At 39.6% G+C, this 20,120-nt stretch overlaps 1 protein-coding gene across 1 annotated transcript in view; it reads left to right on the top strand.

Moving 5' to 3' along the window:
• MEI4 (meiotic double-stranded break formation protein 4) overlaps positions 1 to 20,120 on the top strand; it is a 314,754-nt gene that overhangs the window by 138,701 nt on the left and 155,933 nt on the right. Inside the window, exon 4 of the mRNA XM_078001038.1 lies at positions 9,054 to 9,185. Within this exon, the coding sequence (XP_077857164.1) occupies positions 9,054 to 9,185 (132 nt within the window). The remainder of the gene's footprint in view (positions 1 to 9,053; positions 9,186 to 20,120) is intronic.

Raw genomic sequence — 20,120 nt, 5'->3', positions numbered from 1 at the left:
TTTGTGATTTAATATCGCCTAGATGTATATCTTGATGTTGGATTTAGTATGTCAGTTTTATTTGGAACCTAAAGAATTCCTTCTGTGTCCTCTGTCTGATCTTTTGTTGGTTCCAAGGGAGAGTCCTTTACTTAGAACAGCTTTGAGGATTGGTTCTGATCTATTTCTGTTTTCTTCTTCAAGAACTTTTAGCTTTTACAGTATCTTACTTTTACGTGCACCTGCTTTTCTTTCTTTTCTTCATTTATTTTTTTCATGTGCTGATTAACTATGAGTTTGGTTTTTATTGTAAGCTTTCCGAAGGCCTAAATCTTATTTTTTTCTGAATGGTTTTCCTTTTATCACTGTATACTTGGCAGTGTCAGTATCAGGATATGGGTTGTTTTGATAGAAACTAAAATAAAATACAAATGTAGGTATTTTAAAACTTTAAAATAAATAGACATAAGAAAAGTGAAGCAGACCTCTTCAGAATATCAAACAGAAAGAGACTCCTGGGACTAGTTTTCTTTTTCTTTCCTTTTTTTTTTTTTTTTTTTTGAGATGGAGTCTTGCTCTGTCACCCAGGCTGGAGGGCAGTGGTGCGATCTTGGCTCACTGCAACCTCTACCTCCCAGGTTCAAGCAGTTCTCCTGCCTCAGCCTCCTGAGTAGCTGTGACTACAGGCGCCCGCCACCACGCCTGCCTGGCTAATTTTTTGTATTTTAGTAGAGAAAGGGTTTCACCATGTTGCCCAGGCTGGTCTTGAACCCTTGACCTCAGGCAATCCGCCTGCCTCGGCCTCCCAAAGTGCTGGGATTACAGGCGTGAGCCACCGTGCCTGGCCTGTTTTCTTTTTTAAATCCCTTTAGTATGTTTCTATCAGTGTTAAAATAAACTCATATTTATACATTGAAGATGTCTTATTTTCTCTTCTTGAAGGATAGTTCTCATGGTCACACAATTATAAGTTAATACATATTTTGTCACAGTAGTTTGAAAATACTAGATCAAAGATATATGGCTTTTATTGTTGCCATTATGTTGTCAGTCTAATTGGTCTTTTCTGTTAGTATACATTATACTTCTTTCCTCTATGAATTCTTGTTGTTTCTTAGGCCTAAAAAACTTTCTTCCTTTATTTTTTCCCATATTATTTATTCTTCAGTAGTCTCTCTTAGTTTTTTCTGTTTCTTTTTTTGAACTATATTTAAAGATACTATATCTTCTTCTTCTATTCTCTATGTCTCTTAACCTCTACTCACATATTGCATGCACATCATTTCTCTTTCCAATATTATGGATGATTTCTCTATGCACATTTTCCAGTTTATTGCCCTTTCTCTTTAGTTGTAACTAATTTGTATATTATTTCATTCACTGAGTTTTAAATTTTGATGTTTTTATTTCTTTTTTGATATTTTTATTTTTCTCAGACTTCCTGTCATTCCATTTATAGTTATTCTGTATTCTGTATCAGATAAGTGTAATTAAGGTCTGAAGTCTTTGAGGGTCCAATTTAAAAAAAAAATTATTATTTAACAGATTTCAAGTTTAATTGGTCAACTTTTATTATTAACCCATATTTGTCTGAACTTAGTCTATAAGAATTCTGAAAACCTGAACTGAGAGTGTTTTCCTCAAGAGTGGTTTTGTATTTGCATCTTGCAGTTGCCAGAAAAAAAAAAATTAGCTTCATCTCTCAGCATGCGGTTTCCTTGTTGCAGACCCAATGTAGATATGGCTGGATTTGCAGATTCTTAAAGGTGGCTATTAATAGTGCTACTGGCTGGGCACGGTGGCTCACGTCTGTAATCCCAGCACTTTGGGAGGCCAAGGCAGGCGGATCACCTGAGGTCGGGAGTTCGAGACCTGCCTGACCAACATGGAGAAACCCCGTCTCTACTAAAAATTCAAAATTAGCTGGGTATGGTGGCACATGCCTGTAATCCCAGCTACTCAGGAGGCCGAGGCAGGAGAATCACTTGAACCCAGGAGGCAGAGGTTGTGGTGAGCTGAGATTGCGCCATTGCATTCCAGCCTGGGCAGTAAGAATGAAACACCATTGGGGGTTATTTGTGCTGGCACATTAGATCTTTACCAGTTTACATTTCATTAATACTATAGTCCTTTAGGCTTCATCTTAGAAATGTTAGTCTCTCTCCTACTTAATAAAGGCCAAAGTCTTATTTGAAAATTTTGTGCTGATGGTGCTTTTTGCCAGCAGAGCAACCCCAACTTACTCTTTTTCTGAAAGTTTATCTTCTGATTTAATGTTATATCTGTTTATATTTTTGCTTTTCTTTTGACCATTGAGGACCTCTCTTTCTTTCTTACGAATTCTGCAATACATTAAAATTTACTGATTTATTTAATGTTAAGATATACTATCAAATTCTGGAAATAAGGCAAAGGTTGATTGATTGTCCGGTCAGTGACATTACTGGGGCTTCATCTAACAGGACAACCTAATTATTACTTAAATTTCTAGGGGAATGTAATTTGGCAGGGCCCTAACCCTGTGAAGTTTCATATTAACCTGTAGATCCCTCGATAATATAGATGTAAATGATTCTTGTACAGTAGAAAATAAGTCCTGAGGTTATGGTAAGGATTTATCATGTAAGATATTAACCAGTTTTGTGTCTAACGTAATGGTCTAATTCAACTTTTTTTCAAAAATCCAAAATTCAGTTCCTCAAATGTTTTTTACCCTCATTGATGCTATAAATACATCATTGACATTTGTTAATTCTAAATTTGTATGAGAGTAAATGTTTTTAACTTTTTGAAAAGTATCCTTTCAGATCATGGTAAGTTGGATTGCATTTTGATACCCTTTTTTTTTTTTTTTGAGACAGTCTCACTATGTCGCCCAGGCTGGAGTCCAGTAGCAGGATCTTGGCTCACTGCAATATCTGCCTCCTGAGTAGCTGGGAATACAGGGGCCCGCCACCACTCCTGGCTAATTTCTTTTTATTTTTAGTAGAGACAGGGTTTCACTGTGTTAGCTAGGATGGTCTTGATCTCCTGACTTCATGATCTGCCCGCCTCAGCCTCCCAAAGTGCTGGGATTACAGGCCTGAGCCCCAGAATAAGCAGAAGTAACTACTGAAGCAAAAGTAATGTTATTTTATTTTATTTTGTTTTATTTTATTTTTTTAATTCTAAGTGATAATAGGGACTAGCTGAGTCACTGGCACATAGATTACATTCAATATTCAATATTTGCTATAAAGAATAAATGAATACATAACTAATTTCAACTTATAGCTTTAATTTTGTTTTGTCCTATTCTTTAGAATTATGCCATTTTCAGGAATAATCTCCTCCCTTGTATGGAATCTTAACACATCTAATTATTTTTAAAACAACATTTTATGTAATTAATTACAGCAGAAATTTTTACTCTAAACTATGTGTTTTTATAGTATATATATTTTCTATGTGAGCGAGAGCCTTTGAACGTTGTTTCTTTTGACTTTCAATTGAGATTGAAGCATTTACCTTCACTCTAAGTGCACTGAAATTTTAAGAATTTTGTAAAACAGCTTTTGTTCTACATCACACATTGGAGCTGCTCTGTTCTTAGAGGGACAGTGGGATAACAGGCTCTCTCTTTCTTCTTTAGTTAACATGTAGGTTAATTCCAGTGGTCATTTCTCTGGACATTTTAGCCACTAATTGCTTGCCTGTTGTGTCATTTCTACTGTGAGAAGCTGGATATATATTAATAGCTATGGTTGCTAGACGTTTTGGTTATTTCTAAAGTTTTATAGGCACACTTGTAGCATTTCTGCAAAGAGGGTTTTTGTACTTTCTTATTTTCCAAACTTCCCACAAATGACATCTAGGGTTGGTTGGTTTGTTTTATTCTTGCTTTAAGCAGAGAGTTATTTCTTGGTTTAGGCAATACATATTCATTATAGAATAATAGGAAAATAAAGAGATTGACACATAATTCTGGATGCTTCAGAAAGTAGGAAACACATTAGTGGCATTACTGTATCAGCCACCAACATTTATGCATGATACTATCTGTCCCTGGGTCTCTGTGTCTCTTTGTCTTCCTGTCCCGCTTGCTTACAGTGCTGGCCTGTTACAGAGGTTGATGGTGCAGTGTAATAGTTGTGTTTTCTTAATTCAGAGTAGTAATTAGTAATTTTTTAAATCTGGCAAGTGGTTCAACACTTTTTATGGATCCCCTATGGACTATCAAAGTTTTTATGCCTTAAGAGAAATTGAGATATGATACATTTGGGTATGCAATGGGTTAATAAACAGCACAAGTCACTACATTTTTTTTTTTTTTTTTTTTTGACGGAGTTTTGCACTGTTGCCCAGGCTGGAGTGAAGTGGCATGAGCTCAGCACACTGCAACCTCCACCTCCTGGGTTCAAGCGATTCTCCTGCCTCGGCCTCCCAAGTAGCTGGGATTACAGGTATGCACCACCACGCCCAACTAATTTTTGTATTTTTAGTAGAGATGGGGTTTCACCATGTTGGCCAGGCTGGTCTGGAACTCCTGACCTCAGGTGATCCACCTGCCTGGCCTCCCAAAGTCACTACATATATTCTTATGTATATTTTTAATCTAACTTTGAACAAGTTAACTTACTCTCTTTAAAGTATGGGTCCTTAGTATTTAGTTTGAGATTAAACTTTCTCATAGTCTCATGGTTAGGATTAAATGATACAGTATATGTAAGCAGTAAGTACTGTACATAATGCAAAGTAGATGCTTAATAAATTGTCTTATATAAATATTGATATTATTATATTCTCATTTATTGCTATTTTATCCTGTAAGTTCTTTATGTTTTACTTTATAAGCATCAACTATATTAGACATTCAAGTAAAAAAAAAGATCTAGGTCTAACTTTGGACTCTACCCCTTACAAGTGACTTTAATGTTCCTGATTCTCAGTTTCTTCACATTAAGAAAAGAAAGGGAATGTTATGATCATTGTTATTGGGATACTTGATGTAGTGTACCAAGTCTTTCACCTAAATTCTTAGTTCACATTGTTCCAATAGACATAATTAGTTGGTTTAATTTTATTTCTTTCATTAGTAGGGCTGTACAAATAGATATTATAGAAAAAGAATTGTTCCTCATTCTAACATGCATCCATAGACAGTCCTTCCATATAATCAATCTCTATCACTTGTTCACTTTTTCAGTGATAATTATGTACCTTTGATCTCAACTTTTTTTGTTAAATTTTATTTTACAGAATTCAGTTGTGAGCTTGTGGCACTCATCTTTTTTCGTTATTCTCTTATAATTTGATGTATCTGATATTAGCAATGTGTATACATCTTTAAACAAATGTCAGTGACTCAATAATAAAAATGATTTTTATAAAATCAGAAGGGATATGGTTTCTACAGCCCCCCACATTCATTTGACCTCACAAAATATTATGTTCTTCTTCTTATTTTTTTTACATCTATTCAAATGTCATCCACTCCCCAATGATAAGGGAATGAAATTCTGTTTATTAAGCAGTTGCCTTTGAGAAGTTGGTCATAAATAGGCACAATTCGCTCTACATACTGACAGATGGCTGTTAATAAAGGTTGTTAGGGAGGGCCCCAGAGCTTTCCAGATTCTCAAAAGAATCACATTGGTGTGAACAAGTCATTTCCCACATTACAAAGTCTAACAGAAATCACTGCCTGCCCCATCTCCAAGCCCACAGGAGACATTTTCATAGGAAATACAAGGACCTTTATGAAGGTGCCCACCATCCCTTCTTGTGGCTTTTGGATATTAATTATCTTTAGCTTAAATCTTGATAAGTGCTTAGTAGGTAGGAGATGTTTTAAATATCTGTAATTTTGATTCTTGTTTTCAACAGGTTATAGGAATTTAAACAGACATAACATATGTATGTCTCTATTGCATTTTACTTATTTGGGACACATTGTTTTAGTTTAGAGGGTTTATTTGGATCATCTTGATCTGCTACTCACAGTATGTGTCTCTCCGGCTATTGCATAATCTAAAATTTGATTTTTAAACTTTGGTTCAAATTAATTGTTTAAAAAACATTATAGTAGGGTTAAGTGCTGTGGTATGCTGTTGGAGGAGTGTCTTCAGTTACAATCTATACTCTGTGCATGCAGTTTATTCATCCACCCTGAAACTCATGTGGGAGAAGGAGCATCATATATTGGCCGCTAGCTGGGAATATAAATTCCCTACTATTGAACAGTATCTCAACCTTATAAGAGGAGGTCTACCAGTTAGAACTATAAGTACTGAGTGATCAAACAACACCCACTTCTGCTTTTAGTTTTCACTTGATCCTAGTTTTATTTATACTTTGGCTACTTGATGGAGTATTGTTGTGCGTACTTAAATTTATATAGCACCTCATTCAAATGAGTAGTTCTGGATATACACTTACTTGGTGTCCTACAATCAGGCAGACACAGTTTATGGCAGGGTTAAATAACATATGTAAATTTTTATTTTCTATAGAGAATAATGTTTACTTGACAAGAAAGATATGACTTTGTTCTATACTCAGGGTCCCTCCTTTTTGATTTTCTAATTAGAGTAGGCTACAGACTCCATGTAATATTCTGATCAACTGCAAGCACACTGGATCTTCCTGATCATGATATCCAAAGGACAGAGCTTCTTATTTCCCAACTTAGACCAGCTGGAGATCTTTATATACTACTCCAGCCCCTTCTCAAAGTGTAGAGCCTTATGATTTACTTGAAATGTGCTTCCAAGTGATAAACCAAATGGTAATATGTTGTCTCCAGAATTCACAAAGGCCTATCAAGCATTGTATCTTTTTCTTAGTGATAATGAATACATACTAAAGCAACTTGTTTTTCACTTTAGAGGGAGTATTTCTACATGCATTAGACCCACAAACTTCTGAAGAATTCAGGGCTCTACCTAACGAGTGTCAGGGGCAGTGTTGATCCTTCCAGAAAATCACTACTTCTAGAACAACAGAACTGTGTAATTGGAAACATACCTAATTAACTTCACAGTAATTCACAGCTCTTCTCCAAGTTTCTCCTATCTTCTGCACAGTTAATGTAGGGAAATTAATTAGGAAAATGATAAGAAGTTCTACCCATTTCATTCATATTTCAAGACTAATGTGGCACTAAAGTTTGTGAATCCTCTAGGTAAACATATAGGTCAAAATACCTTTGGGAATGCTACATTTACAGGAATAATTCCCTAAACTACTGGGCAACCAAGGTAGCTGCTACTTCTATTGTGATTAAAAGAACCTGCATAGGCCCTGCGCGGTGGCTCACGCCTGTAATCCCAGCACTTTGGGAGGCCGAGGCAGGCGGATCACGAGGTTAGAAGATCGAGACCATCCTGGCTAACACGGTGAAACCCCGTCTCTACTAAAAATACAAAAAATTAGCCGGGTGTAGTTGCTGGCGCTTACAGTCTCAGCTACATTGGGGGGCTGAGGCAGGAGAATGGCATGAACCAGGGAGGCGGAGCTTGCAGTGAGCGGTGATCGCGCCACTGCACTCCAGCCTGGGCGACAGAGCGAGACTCCGTCTCAGAATAATAATAATAAATAATAATAATAATAATAATCTATATAATTAGGTAACTCTGAAACAGCTGTGGGATGAGCCAGAACTCTGACACCTCAGCTGCTATCTGTAGCAACAAAATGCATGCCCTGTACTGTACCTACTTCTTTTCCTTGGTAGTGCATTTCTAAATCAAGGGCTCAAATGAGTACTTTTAATTGGCAGAACTCACATCCAAAATCCTAACTGCAGAGTAATCTGGGAAGAATTACTTCTAGTTCCCCAGCTTCTGAAATACAGAAAGATGTGAAAGAAAAAGATTATCATGTGCGTTGAGTGTGTCCTCCCATGATTTGGTCCACAGTAGCCTCACGTATAATATTGTTGTCAGTCTTGGTTTCCATGTCAGCCTTTCGAAAAAATTCCACTGTATTTACAAAAGGGTAAGTGTCAATTAAAATGTAAGGAAGAATAGAGATTGTTTTAATAATATTCATGTAATTTTGAACCACATTAATGGTTATATAGTCTTTGTATGAACTTCAGTCATGTCGGGGAGAAACAGTTCATAGATATACTATGGAATAGCTCTTTATGATGAAATTCTCTTCTCAGCAATCTTCTCCAATAGGATTATATTAACTCTGGAAAAATATATTTTATTTATAGTATTTAACTTTTCAAGGTTCAGTGAACTAAATTCATGTTATATAGCCGTGAATGCTCTTGTATTGTCATCCTAAATTACAACATTTCACTTATTGAGCACTTACTAGGTGCCTGTCACTATGGTAAGCATTTTCACTATCTAACTTAATAGACGTTTCTCTTCAACTCTATAATCCAGGGATCCCCAGCCACCAGGCCGCAGACCAGTACTGGTCCATGGCCTGTTAGAAACCAGGCCACATAGCAGGAAGTGAGCAGCAGGGGAGCTAGCGTTACCTCCTGAGCTTCCCCTCCTGTCAGATCAGATGTGGCATTAGATTCTCATAGGAGTGCAAACCCTATTGTGAACTGTGCATGTGAGGGATCTAGGTTGCACACTCCTTATGAGAATCTTGTGAGTGATAATCTGACGTGGAACAGTTTCATCTCAAAACGATCCACCCTGCCCCCCTTCCATGGAAAAATTGTCTTCCACAAAACTGGTCCCTGGTACCAAAAAGGATGATAGATGACATATCTATCATTTATCTAGCTAATCTATCTAAAAGGTAAGAGCTTAAATATCTTGATTTATCATCTCCTTTATTCATTTTGTATATAGCCTATTATCTAAACTATTATCTTTTGCTACTTCAACTAAAGCTTCCATTTTAGCACCCTGTTTCATGTTTCAAAATATTAACTGCTATAGAAAATCTTAGAGCCTATAATATTATAATTTGTGTACTTTATGATTGTGCTTGAGACTGACCCAGAATTACGTTGATACTTTTTATACTCCTCACAGCATTTAGCTCAGTAGTAAGGTCTTAGAAAATACATTTTGATTTGACTTGATGGAATACAGAAACTTACTCATTTTTATCTTTAGTTTCAGGTGCAGCGTTATGTCTCTCAGAGTCTGGTAACCCTGGGAAGCTGCCACTTGTTGAGAAAATCTATTATATCTCTGCTTCTATCAGAAGTAAATGGCTTTGCCGATGATCTGGGAGCCATCAATCAGGTACATATAACTTGAAACTGTAGCTCTCATTTATAGTTAATGTACCTATATGTTTTTCTTTTCTTTCCCCTTCTTTCCTGTCTTGCCAGGCTAATATTTTAGTTATTACCTTATGTCTAATATATGTGAGTAATATTACTGCCTACCAAAATTACAGAAAGATACTTTCAGAAAACAGTTTTGAAAATAAAACCACTTTATAATCCTTACTTGCGTATATGTGCCAAAGATGCTGTTGGTGACAGCAAAAGAGTGCTTAGATGAATGGCTTTAAATTCGTCCAGGCAGGCAGCAAGTTTCTAAAGCAAAGTGAAAGAAAAGTGAACTGGGGAGGATTCTAAATGGAGAGTAGTCCTTAACCAGTATTTTTCATTCCTCATTGCTTATGAAAATCATCTGGCTAACTTTTAAATATCCTATTGCCAAGTCGTATGCCAATCCTATTACATAGGGGTCTCTGAATTTGGAATTCTGGTATTGGTATTGTTAGAGCACTTCAGGTGATTTCAATATGCAACCAAGCTCGAGGAACACTGCTCTAAGCCCTTCTATCTGTGGAAAGTCTTCTATATCACTGGTGACAAATGTGTAGAAGGAACATAAATCATTCCCATATTTTAATGTTCACACTGGTTTATTACATGTATTCCATTTGATAGCTCATTTAATATTTTTATCATTTCTGTAGTCAAAGTCACAAAGGAAATTAGAGATAGGTAGAAACGTCTTGGTAAAGAGAAATAACTTTAATAAAATATTGTATATACATATAATTTAAACAATTTTTAACAAAGTACTGACATCTAATGACATAGTCTAAAAATATTATACAATCTAATTGAATTTGATGTTTGACATGGTGTATCTAGTAAGCAAATTTTCAGTTGACTACCAAATGTAAACTCTCTTAAGAGCTCTGTTGGATTTTTTTAAAAAGTCATTTTCGGCTGGGTGCAGTGGCTCACACCTGTAATCCCAGCATTCTGGGAGGCCAAGGGGGCGGTGGATCACAAGGTCAGGAGATCGAGACCATCCTGGCTAACATGGTGAAACCCCATCTCTACTAAAAGTATAAAAATAAAAAATTAGCCGGGCGTGTTGGCGGGTGCCTGTAGTCCCAGCTACTCGGGAGGCTGAGGCAGGAGAATGGTGTGAACGTGGGAGGCGGAGGTTGCAGTGAGACAAGATCGTGCCACTGCACTCCAGCCTGGGTGACAGAGCGAGACTCCATCTCAAAACACAAAAAACTCGTTTGCACTGTTGTCGAGGAGAAAAAAGGTAAGCTATATTGATTAATTGAAAAAGAGCAAAGTGTTAAAATGTATGATGCTTTTTGTAGGCGTTCCAAGATCAAGGAACTGACCATAGTAGGTTGCAGGTCCCTGAAAATAATTTACAGAAAAGGAAGTACTTGAAAAATGCCTTTGAATTGAATAAGCAGAGGATAACTGAATGTAGAGGCATTAGGATGTTATTTAACAAGAGATGCCAAAGATTCTGGGGAAACAAGGTGAAGTCTTAGCGTTTAACAATAGGAAGCAACGTGGAAAGTGAGTTTAATTGAATTCAGTTGTTTGGAGGATATCAGTAAGTGCAGAAAAAATGATGTATATATTCTCATTTAATTTTCACAATAGCTCCATGAAGCAGTTACAATTTTCACATACTTTATAGATAAGAATACAAAACATTAGAGTGGTGAAGTAGCTTGACCGAGACTGAAGAAAGAGCATATGCTAAAGCCATAATTCAAACCCAGATGTTCTGACAGTTAAGATACTTTAAAATAATAATAAGAAAAATAGCAATAATACAACGACAGTAACTAGTGTTTGGCAGGTTTATGTTGTTGAATTCTGTTTGCTTGTATTTTGCTAAGGAGTTTTGCGTTGGCCAAAGAACAGTGTATTTAATAATTGATGCCAGGAAAACTGGATATCCATATGCAAAAGAACAAAACTATATTTCATTTTTTTTATCATATACAAAAATCAAATTAAAATGGATTAAAATCTTAAATGTAAGATCTCAAGCTTTGCAACTACTAGAAGAAAACTGGGGAAGTGCTGTAGGACATTGGCCTGGACAAAGATTCTTTTGGGTAAGACCTTAAAAACACAAGGAATAAAAGCAAAAATAGACAAATGAGAATATATCAAGGCAAAACGCTTCTACACAGGAAAGGAAACAATTAGCGAAGTGAAGAGAAAACCCACAAAATGGAAGAAAATATTTGCAAACTAGCTATCTGACAAAACCAGAATATATAAAGAACTCAAACAACTCAATACCAAGAAAACAAACAATCTGAATTAAAAAGGGGCAAAATACCTGATAGATATTTCTCAAAAAAAAGACATACAAATGGCTAGCAGGCATATGAAAAAAAGAAAAAAATAAAAAATAAAAAGCTCAACAGTACTCATCATCAGGGAAATGCAAATCAAACCACAATGAGATATCATCTCACTCCAACTAGAATTAAAAAAACAAAAAGTAACAAATGTTAGTGAGGATTTGGAGAAAGGGAAATGCTCATAGACTGTTGATAGGAGTGTAAAGTAGCATAACCATTATGGAAAACTGTGGACATTCCTTGAAAAATCTAAAAATAGAACTACCGTATGATCCAAGAATCCCACTGCTGGCTATATGTCCAAAAGAAAGGAAAGAGGTATCAGACTCACATGCTCACAGTAGCCAAGATACGAGATCAACCTAAGTGTCCATCACTAAATGAATGAAGAGAATTTGGTGTATATGTGTGTGTGTGTGTGTGTGTGTGTGTATATATATGAATATTATTAAACCATAAAAAGAATGAAATCTCATCATTTGCAGAGCATAGATGGAACTGTAGGTGATTATATTAAGTGAAATAGGCCAGGCATAGAGAAACAAATATTGTATGTTCTCACTCATATGTAATGGGAGCTAAAGACATGGATCATATAGAGGCAGAGAGTAGAATGATGGTTACCAGAGGCACGGAAGGGAAGAGAAGTTGGTTAATGAGTATGGAAATACTGTTAGATAGAAGCAATAAGTTCTAGTATTCAATAGTACAGTTAGTGAATTTTAGATATCGTTAATTATAACTAAATATAATTGTAGAAATTATAACTTGTTTTATATTTCAAAATAACTAGAAGTGAAGAATTGTAATGTTTCTAACATAAAGAAAAGATAAATGTTTGTGGTGATAGATTTCCCAATAACCCTGATTTGATAATTATGCACTGTATATGTGTATGAAAATATCTCATTTACCCCCAGTATATGTACAACTCTGACATGTCAAGTAAAAATGCATAAAAATATTCATTTAAATTCTGTGCATTCTACTATGTGTAAACTGTGCCGCAACTAAAATATAGTTTTTGAAACCTTAACAAATTTTTGAACCAAAAGTAAATATAATTTTTCTCATTGCTTTTATACTCAGTGTTTTAGCTCACTTTAAAGACTTTATTTCTCTGTCAATATAATGAATGCTAAGATCTTACTAAGAACTTTCTGAAGAATAGTTTTAGTTTTTAATGATATAAACTTTTCTAAGTAGTCACTAATTCAAAAAATGATTGTGTATGTATATATATGTAAATCATATTGTACTCTATGTAAGTCTGATTGAATTTCTAAGGTATTTGATGGCAGAAGATAGATCTGTTTAATAAAGATTAATGGATGGTTCAATAATAATTATTATCATAAATATTCACTGAGAAGCCTTATGTGTCAAACACTATTCCAAACATTTCATAGTCCTCCAAATATTTTGCGCATATTTTTGCTTGAAATACATAGCGATTAATTTTAATTTTATGTCATTTAATTCTCCTAACTACACTAGTAATTTGTATTATTCCCATTTTACAAAAGAGGGCAATTAGGATTAGGGAGTTTAAGTAGCTGGCCCACTATCATAGGAAGTACAGCACCAGTTTGTCGAACCCACAAAGTCTGACTCCAGAATCTAGAAGATAAAATATGGACTAATTTCTGTTACTGACTAACCATGTCAGTTATTTGTATTTCACTAACACCATTTTATTTAATTTGTCTCATGCAACTGGTATGTGTGTTGTCTCACCTACTTTTTAGCAGGGTAAGTAAAGTAGATATTTGTGTTAAGTTTAACATGTTTTTTATGTATATTCTGTGACCACTGAATCAGATTTTTGAAAGGTGGTTTTGTTGCCTCTTATCCTAGTATCCTTTCTCTAGCTGTGTTCCTTTGAATGTCATTTTCTTGGGTCTTGTTGAAATTATTTACGCAATGCTGAGGATAAAAGTTTCCTAATGCCTTCTCAAATGTGTATTTTGGATTTCCCCCTTCATTGCCTTTTCTTTATCAATATGTGTCCAGAATTGGTGGGTTCTTGGTCTCACTGACTTCAAGAATGAAGTCGTGGACCCTCACGGTGAGTGTTACAGTTCTTAAAGATGGTGTGTCCGGAGTTTGTTCCTTCAGACGTTCAGATGTGTCTAGAGCTTCTTCCTTCTGGTGGGTTCATGGTTTTGCAGACAGGAGTGAAGCTGCAGACCTTTGCGGTGAGTGTCACAGCTCTTAAAGGCGGCGCATCTGGAGTTGTTTGTTCTTCCCGGTGGGTTCTTGGTCTCATTGGCTTCAGGAGTGAAGCTGCAGACTTTCGTGATGAGTGTTACAACTCATAAAGGCAGTGTGGACCCAACGAGTGAGCAGCAGCAAGATTTATTGCAAAGAGTGAAAGAACAAAGCTTCCACAGTGTGGAAGGGGACCCAAGCGGGTTGCCGCTGGTTGGCTCAGGCAGCCTGCTTTTATTCCCTTATCTGGCCCTGCCCACATCCTGCTGATTAGTCAATTTTACAGAGAGCTGATTGTTCTGTTTTGACAGAGTGCTGATTAATGCGTTTACAGTCCTTGAGCTAGACACAGAGTGCTAGACAGAAAGTTCTCCAAGTCCCCACCAGGTTAGCTAGATACAGAGTACCAATTGGTGTATTTACAAACCTTGAGGTAGACACAGAGTGCTGATTGGTGTATTTACAAACCCTGAGCTAGACAAAGAGTGCTGATTGGTGTATTTACAATCCCTTAGCTAGACATATAAGTTCTCCAAGTCCCCACTAGACTCAGGAGCCCAATTGGCTTCACCTAGTGGATCCTGCACAGGGGCTGCAGGCCGAGCTGCCCGCTAGTCTTGAGTGCCTGCACAACTCAGCCCTTAGGCGGTTGATGGGACCAAGCACCAGGGAGCAGGGGGCGGCGCCCATGGAGGAGGCTCCGGTTGCACGGGAGTCCACCTGGAGGGGGGCTCGGACATGGTGGGCTGCAGGTCCCAAGCCCTGCCCCATGGAAAGGTGGCTGAGGCCCGGTGAGAACTTGACCACAGCGCTGGTGGGCGGCACTGCTGGGGGATCCAGCGCACCCTCTGCAGCTGCTGGCCCGGGTGCTAAGCGCCTCACTGCCCTGGGCCTGCGGTGCCGGCTGGCTGCTCTGAGTGTGGGACCCCCCCCCCCAGCCCACACCCACACCCGCTGGAACTTGCGCTGGCCTGGGAGCGCCACACGCAGCCCTGGTTCCCACCCGTGCCTCTCCCTCCACACCTCCCTGCAAGCAGAGGGAGGCGGTTCCCGCCTTGACCAGCCCAGAGAGGGGCTCCCACAGTGCCCTAGCAGGCTGAAGGGCTCCTCAAGCACCACCAGAGTGGACGCTGAGGCCAAGGAGGCACTGAAAGCGAGGGCTGCTAGTACATTGACACCTCTCAATCCCCACTCTAAACAGGACACCCCAACTGCTGTTGGGAATTTGGGTGATGACCACTCTAGCTAATTCCTGCTGGATAGGGGCAATGAAGGGGCCCTGCAGTTGTAGTGTCCTCCAGAGGGGAGCTCTCTAGGCCAGTGAAAGTGTCAGTGAGTCAGTCCAGGGATCCTTGGTAGAAGTTGTTAGTTAAGCTCATTTGGGATTTGTAAGACCATCTATGGCTTGATGGCCTCAATTCTAGAGGAAACAAATTTGACAAGAAGGTTAAAGATACAGGACCCAAAGGTGAGTAACAGCAAGATGGCTGCCATGGGACCTAGAAAGGGGAGAAGCCATGTTGCCCAACTCCAGAGGTTAGTATAAGAATTTGAAAGGTGTTGTCTGATTTCAGAAACCTTTTCCTGTAAATGCCAGGTGGCATCTCATACTATCCCTGACTGTTTAGTGTAAAAACAACACACTTTCCATAAGAAGGTGCAGAGTCCTCCTTTCTCAGCAGTGAGGAGGTCTAGGCCTCGGCGGTTTTGGAGAGTCACTGCTGCTAAAGAGTCTATTTGGGATTGTAAAGTAAGGATAGGTTTCATTATTTCTTGCAAACTGTCTGAGAAATCCTTTGAGTGTGTGGTAGTAGGATAATGAAGTGAATAAATCAGCTATTCCATTTCCTGTAGCAGTAGCCATTCCTAACCCTATAAGTAGGGGTATTAGTTGTATGGCTCTGCACTGATGGACTTGAGCTTTGAGGGGTACTGATAAGGTCTGATTTCTTGGGGCAATATTAATGTTGGGACTTAGAAATACTAAGGTGCAGGTGCCTGTCCAGGTAGTGGGGAGGCAGATGTAGGTTGACATTCCACGTAAGAAGAATATACCTTGACTGGGTAGACAGAAATTTACCCTGGGGGCTTTTAAAGGAATAGGGTACTCTGTTTTCTCTTTACTACTTTCATCTCTCTTTCTTTCTTTGACTTTCTGTATCTTTCTCTCTTTCCTTTCTGCTGGTCTTTCCCTGCTACCAGCCACTTATGCTGCTGTTCTCCCCTCTCCTTCCCCTTTCTGATGGCTTTGGCAGTGTAAGACTGCCACTTCCTTGGGTTTTTGCACTGTGTGCAATAACTCCATAATTTCCTTGTGGCATTTAACGGGGGTTCCCCCAGAGGTTAGGAACTCCCTTTCTTTCCATATTGTAGCATGGACACATAGGATTAGATAAGCATACTTGCTATCTGTATACACATTTATTCTTTTTCCCTTTCCCAGTTCTAAGGCATGGGTAAGTGCCTCTAGTTCTGCTAACTGGGCACTGGTCCCTGGGGGGAAGAGGCTTACTTTCAAGCACAGTTAAATCACTAACTACGGCATAACCTGCCCTTTGTATCCCATTCTCCACAAATGAACTTCCATCAGTATATAGGTTAAGGTCAGGATTAGCTAAGGGGACTTCTAAGAGATCATCTTGGGCAGCATAAGTCTGGACTATAATTTGGTGGCAGTCATGCTTGATTGGTTCCCCATCCTCTGGGAGAAAAGTGGCAGGGTTGAGGGCCATGTATGTACGCATTTGAAGCACCAGTCCCTCAAGGAGTAGCGCCTGGTATCTAAGTAGGTGGTTGTCTGATAGCCATAAACTTCCTTTGGCACCTAGTATGCCATTTACATCATGAGTAGTCCAGACAGTGAGATCCTTTCCTTGTATTATCTTGATAGCCTCTGACACTAAGACAGCCACTGCCACAACTACCGGTAAACAGTGAGGCCAGCCTTTTGCTACTACATCAATTTCCTTACTTAGGTATACCACTGGTTGTGGGGTTCTCCCACGAGTCTGAATAAGGACTCCAAGAGCTATACCTGCTCTCTCTGTGACATATAGAGAGAAGTTTTGTCCTGTAGGAAGGCTTAAAGCTGGAGCTTGTACTAGGGCCTGCTTTAAAGTTTTGAAGGCTGTTTCTGCCTCTGGCTCCCATTCTACTAGATGAGTGTTTGCCCTCTCTGTTTCCTTGGTTAAAGTATAGAGGGGCCTGGCTATCTCGCTGTATCTGGGGGATCCATAGTTGGCAAAGGCCAGTGATTCCAAGGAACCGCCATAACTGTTTTAATGTGTTAAGGTGAGGATAAGCCAGTATAGGCTGTATTCATTCCTTGCTGAGGGCTCTGGTCCCTCTGGCTAAGATTAGGCCTAAATATTTGACCTGCTGTAGGCATAGCTGGGCCTTTGACCTAGGTACCTTGTACCCTTGATTAGCTAGAAAGTTCAAGAGATCTAGAGTAGCCTGCTGGCATGAGGCTTCTGAACTGGTAGCCAAAAGTAAATCATTCACATACTGAAGGACCAGAGTGCCTGGACTTGAGAAGTGGCCTAGATCTTGGGCCACTGCCTGACCAAACAGACGAGGGCTATCCCTAACCCTTGGGGCAAGACCGTCCACGTAAGTTGGGATGTGTCTGTGGGATCCTCAAAGGCAAAGAGAAACTGGGAGTCAGAGTGCAGGGGATAGAAAAAGGCATCCTTGAGGTCCAGAACAGTGAACCATTCTGCTTCCTCTGCTATTTGAGAGAGCAAGGTATAGGGGTTGGGTACAACTGGATATAGAGAAATTACCGCCTCATTGATGAGCCTAAGATCTTGCACTAGTCTTCACTGACCATTTGGTTTTTGTGCTCCTAGAATTGGGATGTTGCAGGGACTGCTGCATTTCCTTACTAAACCTTGAGCTTTTAAATGTTTAACAATATCCTGTAATCCTTTATGAGCTTCAGGCTTTAAGGGATATTGCCTTTGGTAAGGAAAAATGTTGGCATCTTTTAACCTGATTTGGACTGGGTGGGCATTTTTTGCCCTTCCAAACTGTCCTTTGAATGCCCAGACTTCAGGGTTGATTCCGTCCTCAAGTAGGGGACAACAAATGGATAACTTGTTTCCCATATTCATGTAGATAATAGCTCCAGCCTTGGCTAATGTATCCCTCCCTGATAAGAGTCTGGGACTTTCAGGCATAAGAAAAGCATGTGAAAAGAGCAAAGTCTCCCAATTACAACTGAGGAGGTGGGAGAAATACCTGGTTACAGGCTGACCAGGAATTCCTTGGATGGTAACATATATTGAGGACAGTCATCTGGGACAGGAGATTAACACTGAGAAGGCTGCACCACTGTCCAGGAGGAAGTCAATTTCCTGGCCCTCAATGGTTAAGCATACCCGGGGCTCAGTGAGGGTGATGACATGAGTTGGCGCTTGCCCCGGTCACCCAGAGTCCTGTTGTTGGATCATCTGGTTGAGGGGGCTTCTGACCCAGAAAACCTTCATCTTCTGGGGCAGTGCACCTTCCAGTGATTGCCTCGGCATAGTGGACATGGATGAAGGGGCAGCTTGTTTCTCATTGGACAGTCTTTTTTAAAGTGTCCTAGTAAACCACACAAAGCTTACTGGATGATTGGCCTACTCCATTTTCCATCCTGTCTGGATCACCAAGGTTTGTTTGTCTGAGGGCCATGACTAAGGCTGCAGCCTTTCTCTGATCTCGCTTTTCCTTTTGGGCCTGCCCCTTTCTGTCCCTATCATAGAACACCGAGGTTGCCAGGTATAATAATGCCTCCAAGTTTTGTTCAGGATGCAGGGCTTGCTTTTGGAGCTTTCTCCTGATATCTGCGGCTGATTGGGTGATAAACTTACCTTTTAGGATCAGTTGGTGATTTGGGTGACAGGGACCATATTTTCTTTAGGCCTCCTGTAGCTGCTCTAGGAAGACAGAAGGATTTTCTTCCTTTCCCTGAGTTATGGTGGACATCGAGTAATTCATTGGCTTTTTCCTAATTCTCCTTAGTCCTTCTAGAACACAGGTCAACAGATGTTTACGACTCCAGTCCCCATGATCTGAGTCAAGGTCCCAGTGGGTATCCATATGGGGGATGACTCGCTGACCAGTAGGGAATTTGTCCCTTTCTTTGGCTGTCATTCTATCATTTACTTGACTAAGATACCAGGTATCTCCAAACTCTCGGGCTGCAGCCAAAGTCACATTCTTTTCATTAAAGGCCAGGGTTTGGTCTCACAATAGCATGACATCTCTCCAAGTGAGGTCAACGGTTTGCCCTAGACCCTGTAAGACATCTGTGTACCTATCAGGATCATCTGAAAACTTCCCCAGGTCTGCCGTGATCTGCTTTAAATCAGAGAGGGAGAAGGGGACATGTACCCTGGTTGGACCAAATTCCCCTCCCCCTACAGTTTAAAGGGGACATAACCGATAGCCTGGGGGTTTTTGTGGTCCTTTGAAGATTTCTTTGCTTATTTCTGGGCAGGGGAGATTAGAGGAGGCTTATCATTAATAGGAAGGGGAGCTATAGGGAGGCTAGGATATGGGGGTAAGCTGAGAGGTCCTCCTGTGGGATGTAAATTATAAATTTGCATAGTTGTGTATTCTCCTTCAGTGAAAAGAAAGCTTGGACATAAGGTATTTCACTCCATTTGCCTTCCCTCTTACAAAAAAGATCAAGCTGCAGGATAGTATTGTAATTTATACTTCCCGTAGGTGACCATTTTTCCCTGTCAGAGAGAGACTATTGGGGCCAAGCCATAGTGCAGAGAAAAATGAGTCACCTCTTTTTCAGAGTTTGTGGGTCAAATTGGTCCCAATGGTTTAGGATGCATTTCAAGGGTGAGCCTGTTGATGCCTGAGTGTTTCCCATCTGAAAAACAAAACTGCCCTTAGTTTTGGTTTGTTTTGTTTCTCCCCCTGCCCAAGAACCCACAATGGTCCCTGGAATCTGCTGATTGGAATAGTTGCGCTCACCAACGCAGCAGCAGAAACAACCCCTGTCCAGGAACCCGCAATGGTCCTTGGACCCTGCTGATCAGAATAGTTGCGCTCACCAACGCAGCAGCAGAAATACTAGCTTTTCCCCCAGACCACGTGGAGGACCGAGGAATGTTGGATTTAGTGGCTCTTACTGACGCATTCTCAAAAACCTGCACCCTTGCCTGTCCACTAAGACCACATGGAGGACCGGACTGAGAAAAATCGAATTTAGTGGTCCTTACCGACGCATTCTCGAAAACCTGTTAGAGCCCTAAGCATTCTCCTGTTAGTATTGGGACTTTACCCTTGTCCTATAAAGATGTTATGCCCCAAAAGTGAAGTAGAGGGCCATACCCTGTGGGAGGGAAGGGATTTCCAGGGTCGGA

This window comes from Macaca mulatta, chromosome 4 (genome assembly GCF_049350105.2).
Source record: "Macaca mulatta isolate MMU2019108-1 chromosome 4, T2T-MMU8v2.0, whole genome shotgun sequence".
NCBI lineage: Eukaryota > Metazoa > Chordata > Mammalia > Primates > Cercopithecidae > Macaca > Macaca mulatta.
Note: the sequence above shows the minus strand (reverse complement) of the source record. Positions and strands in the feature narration are given on the sequence as shown.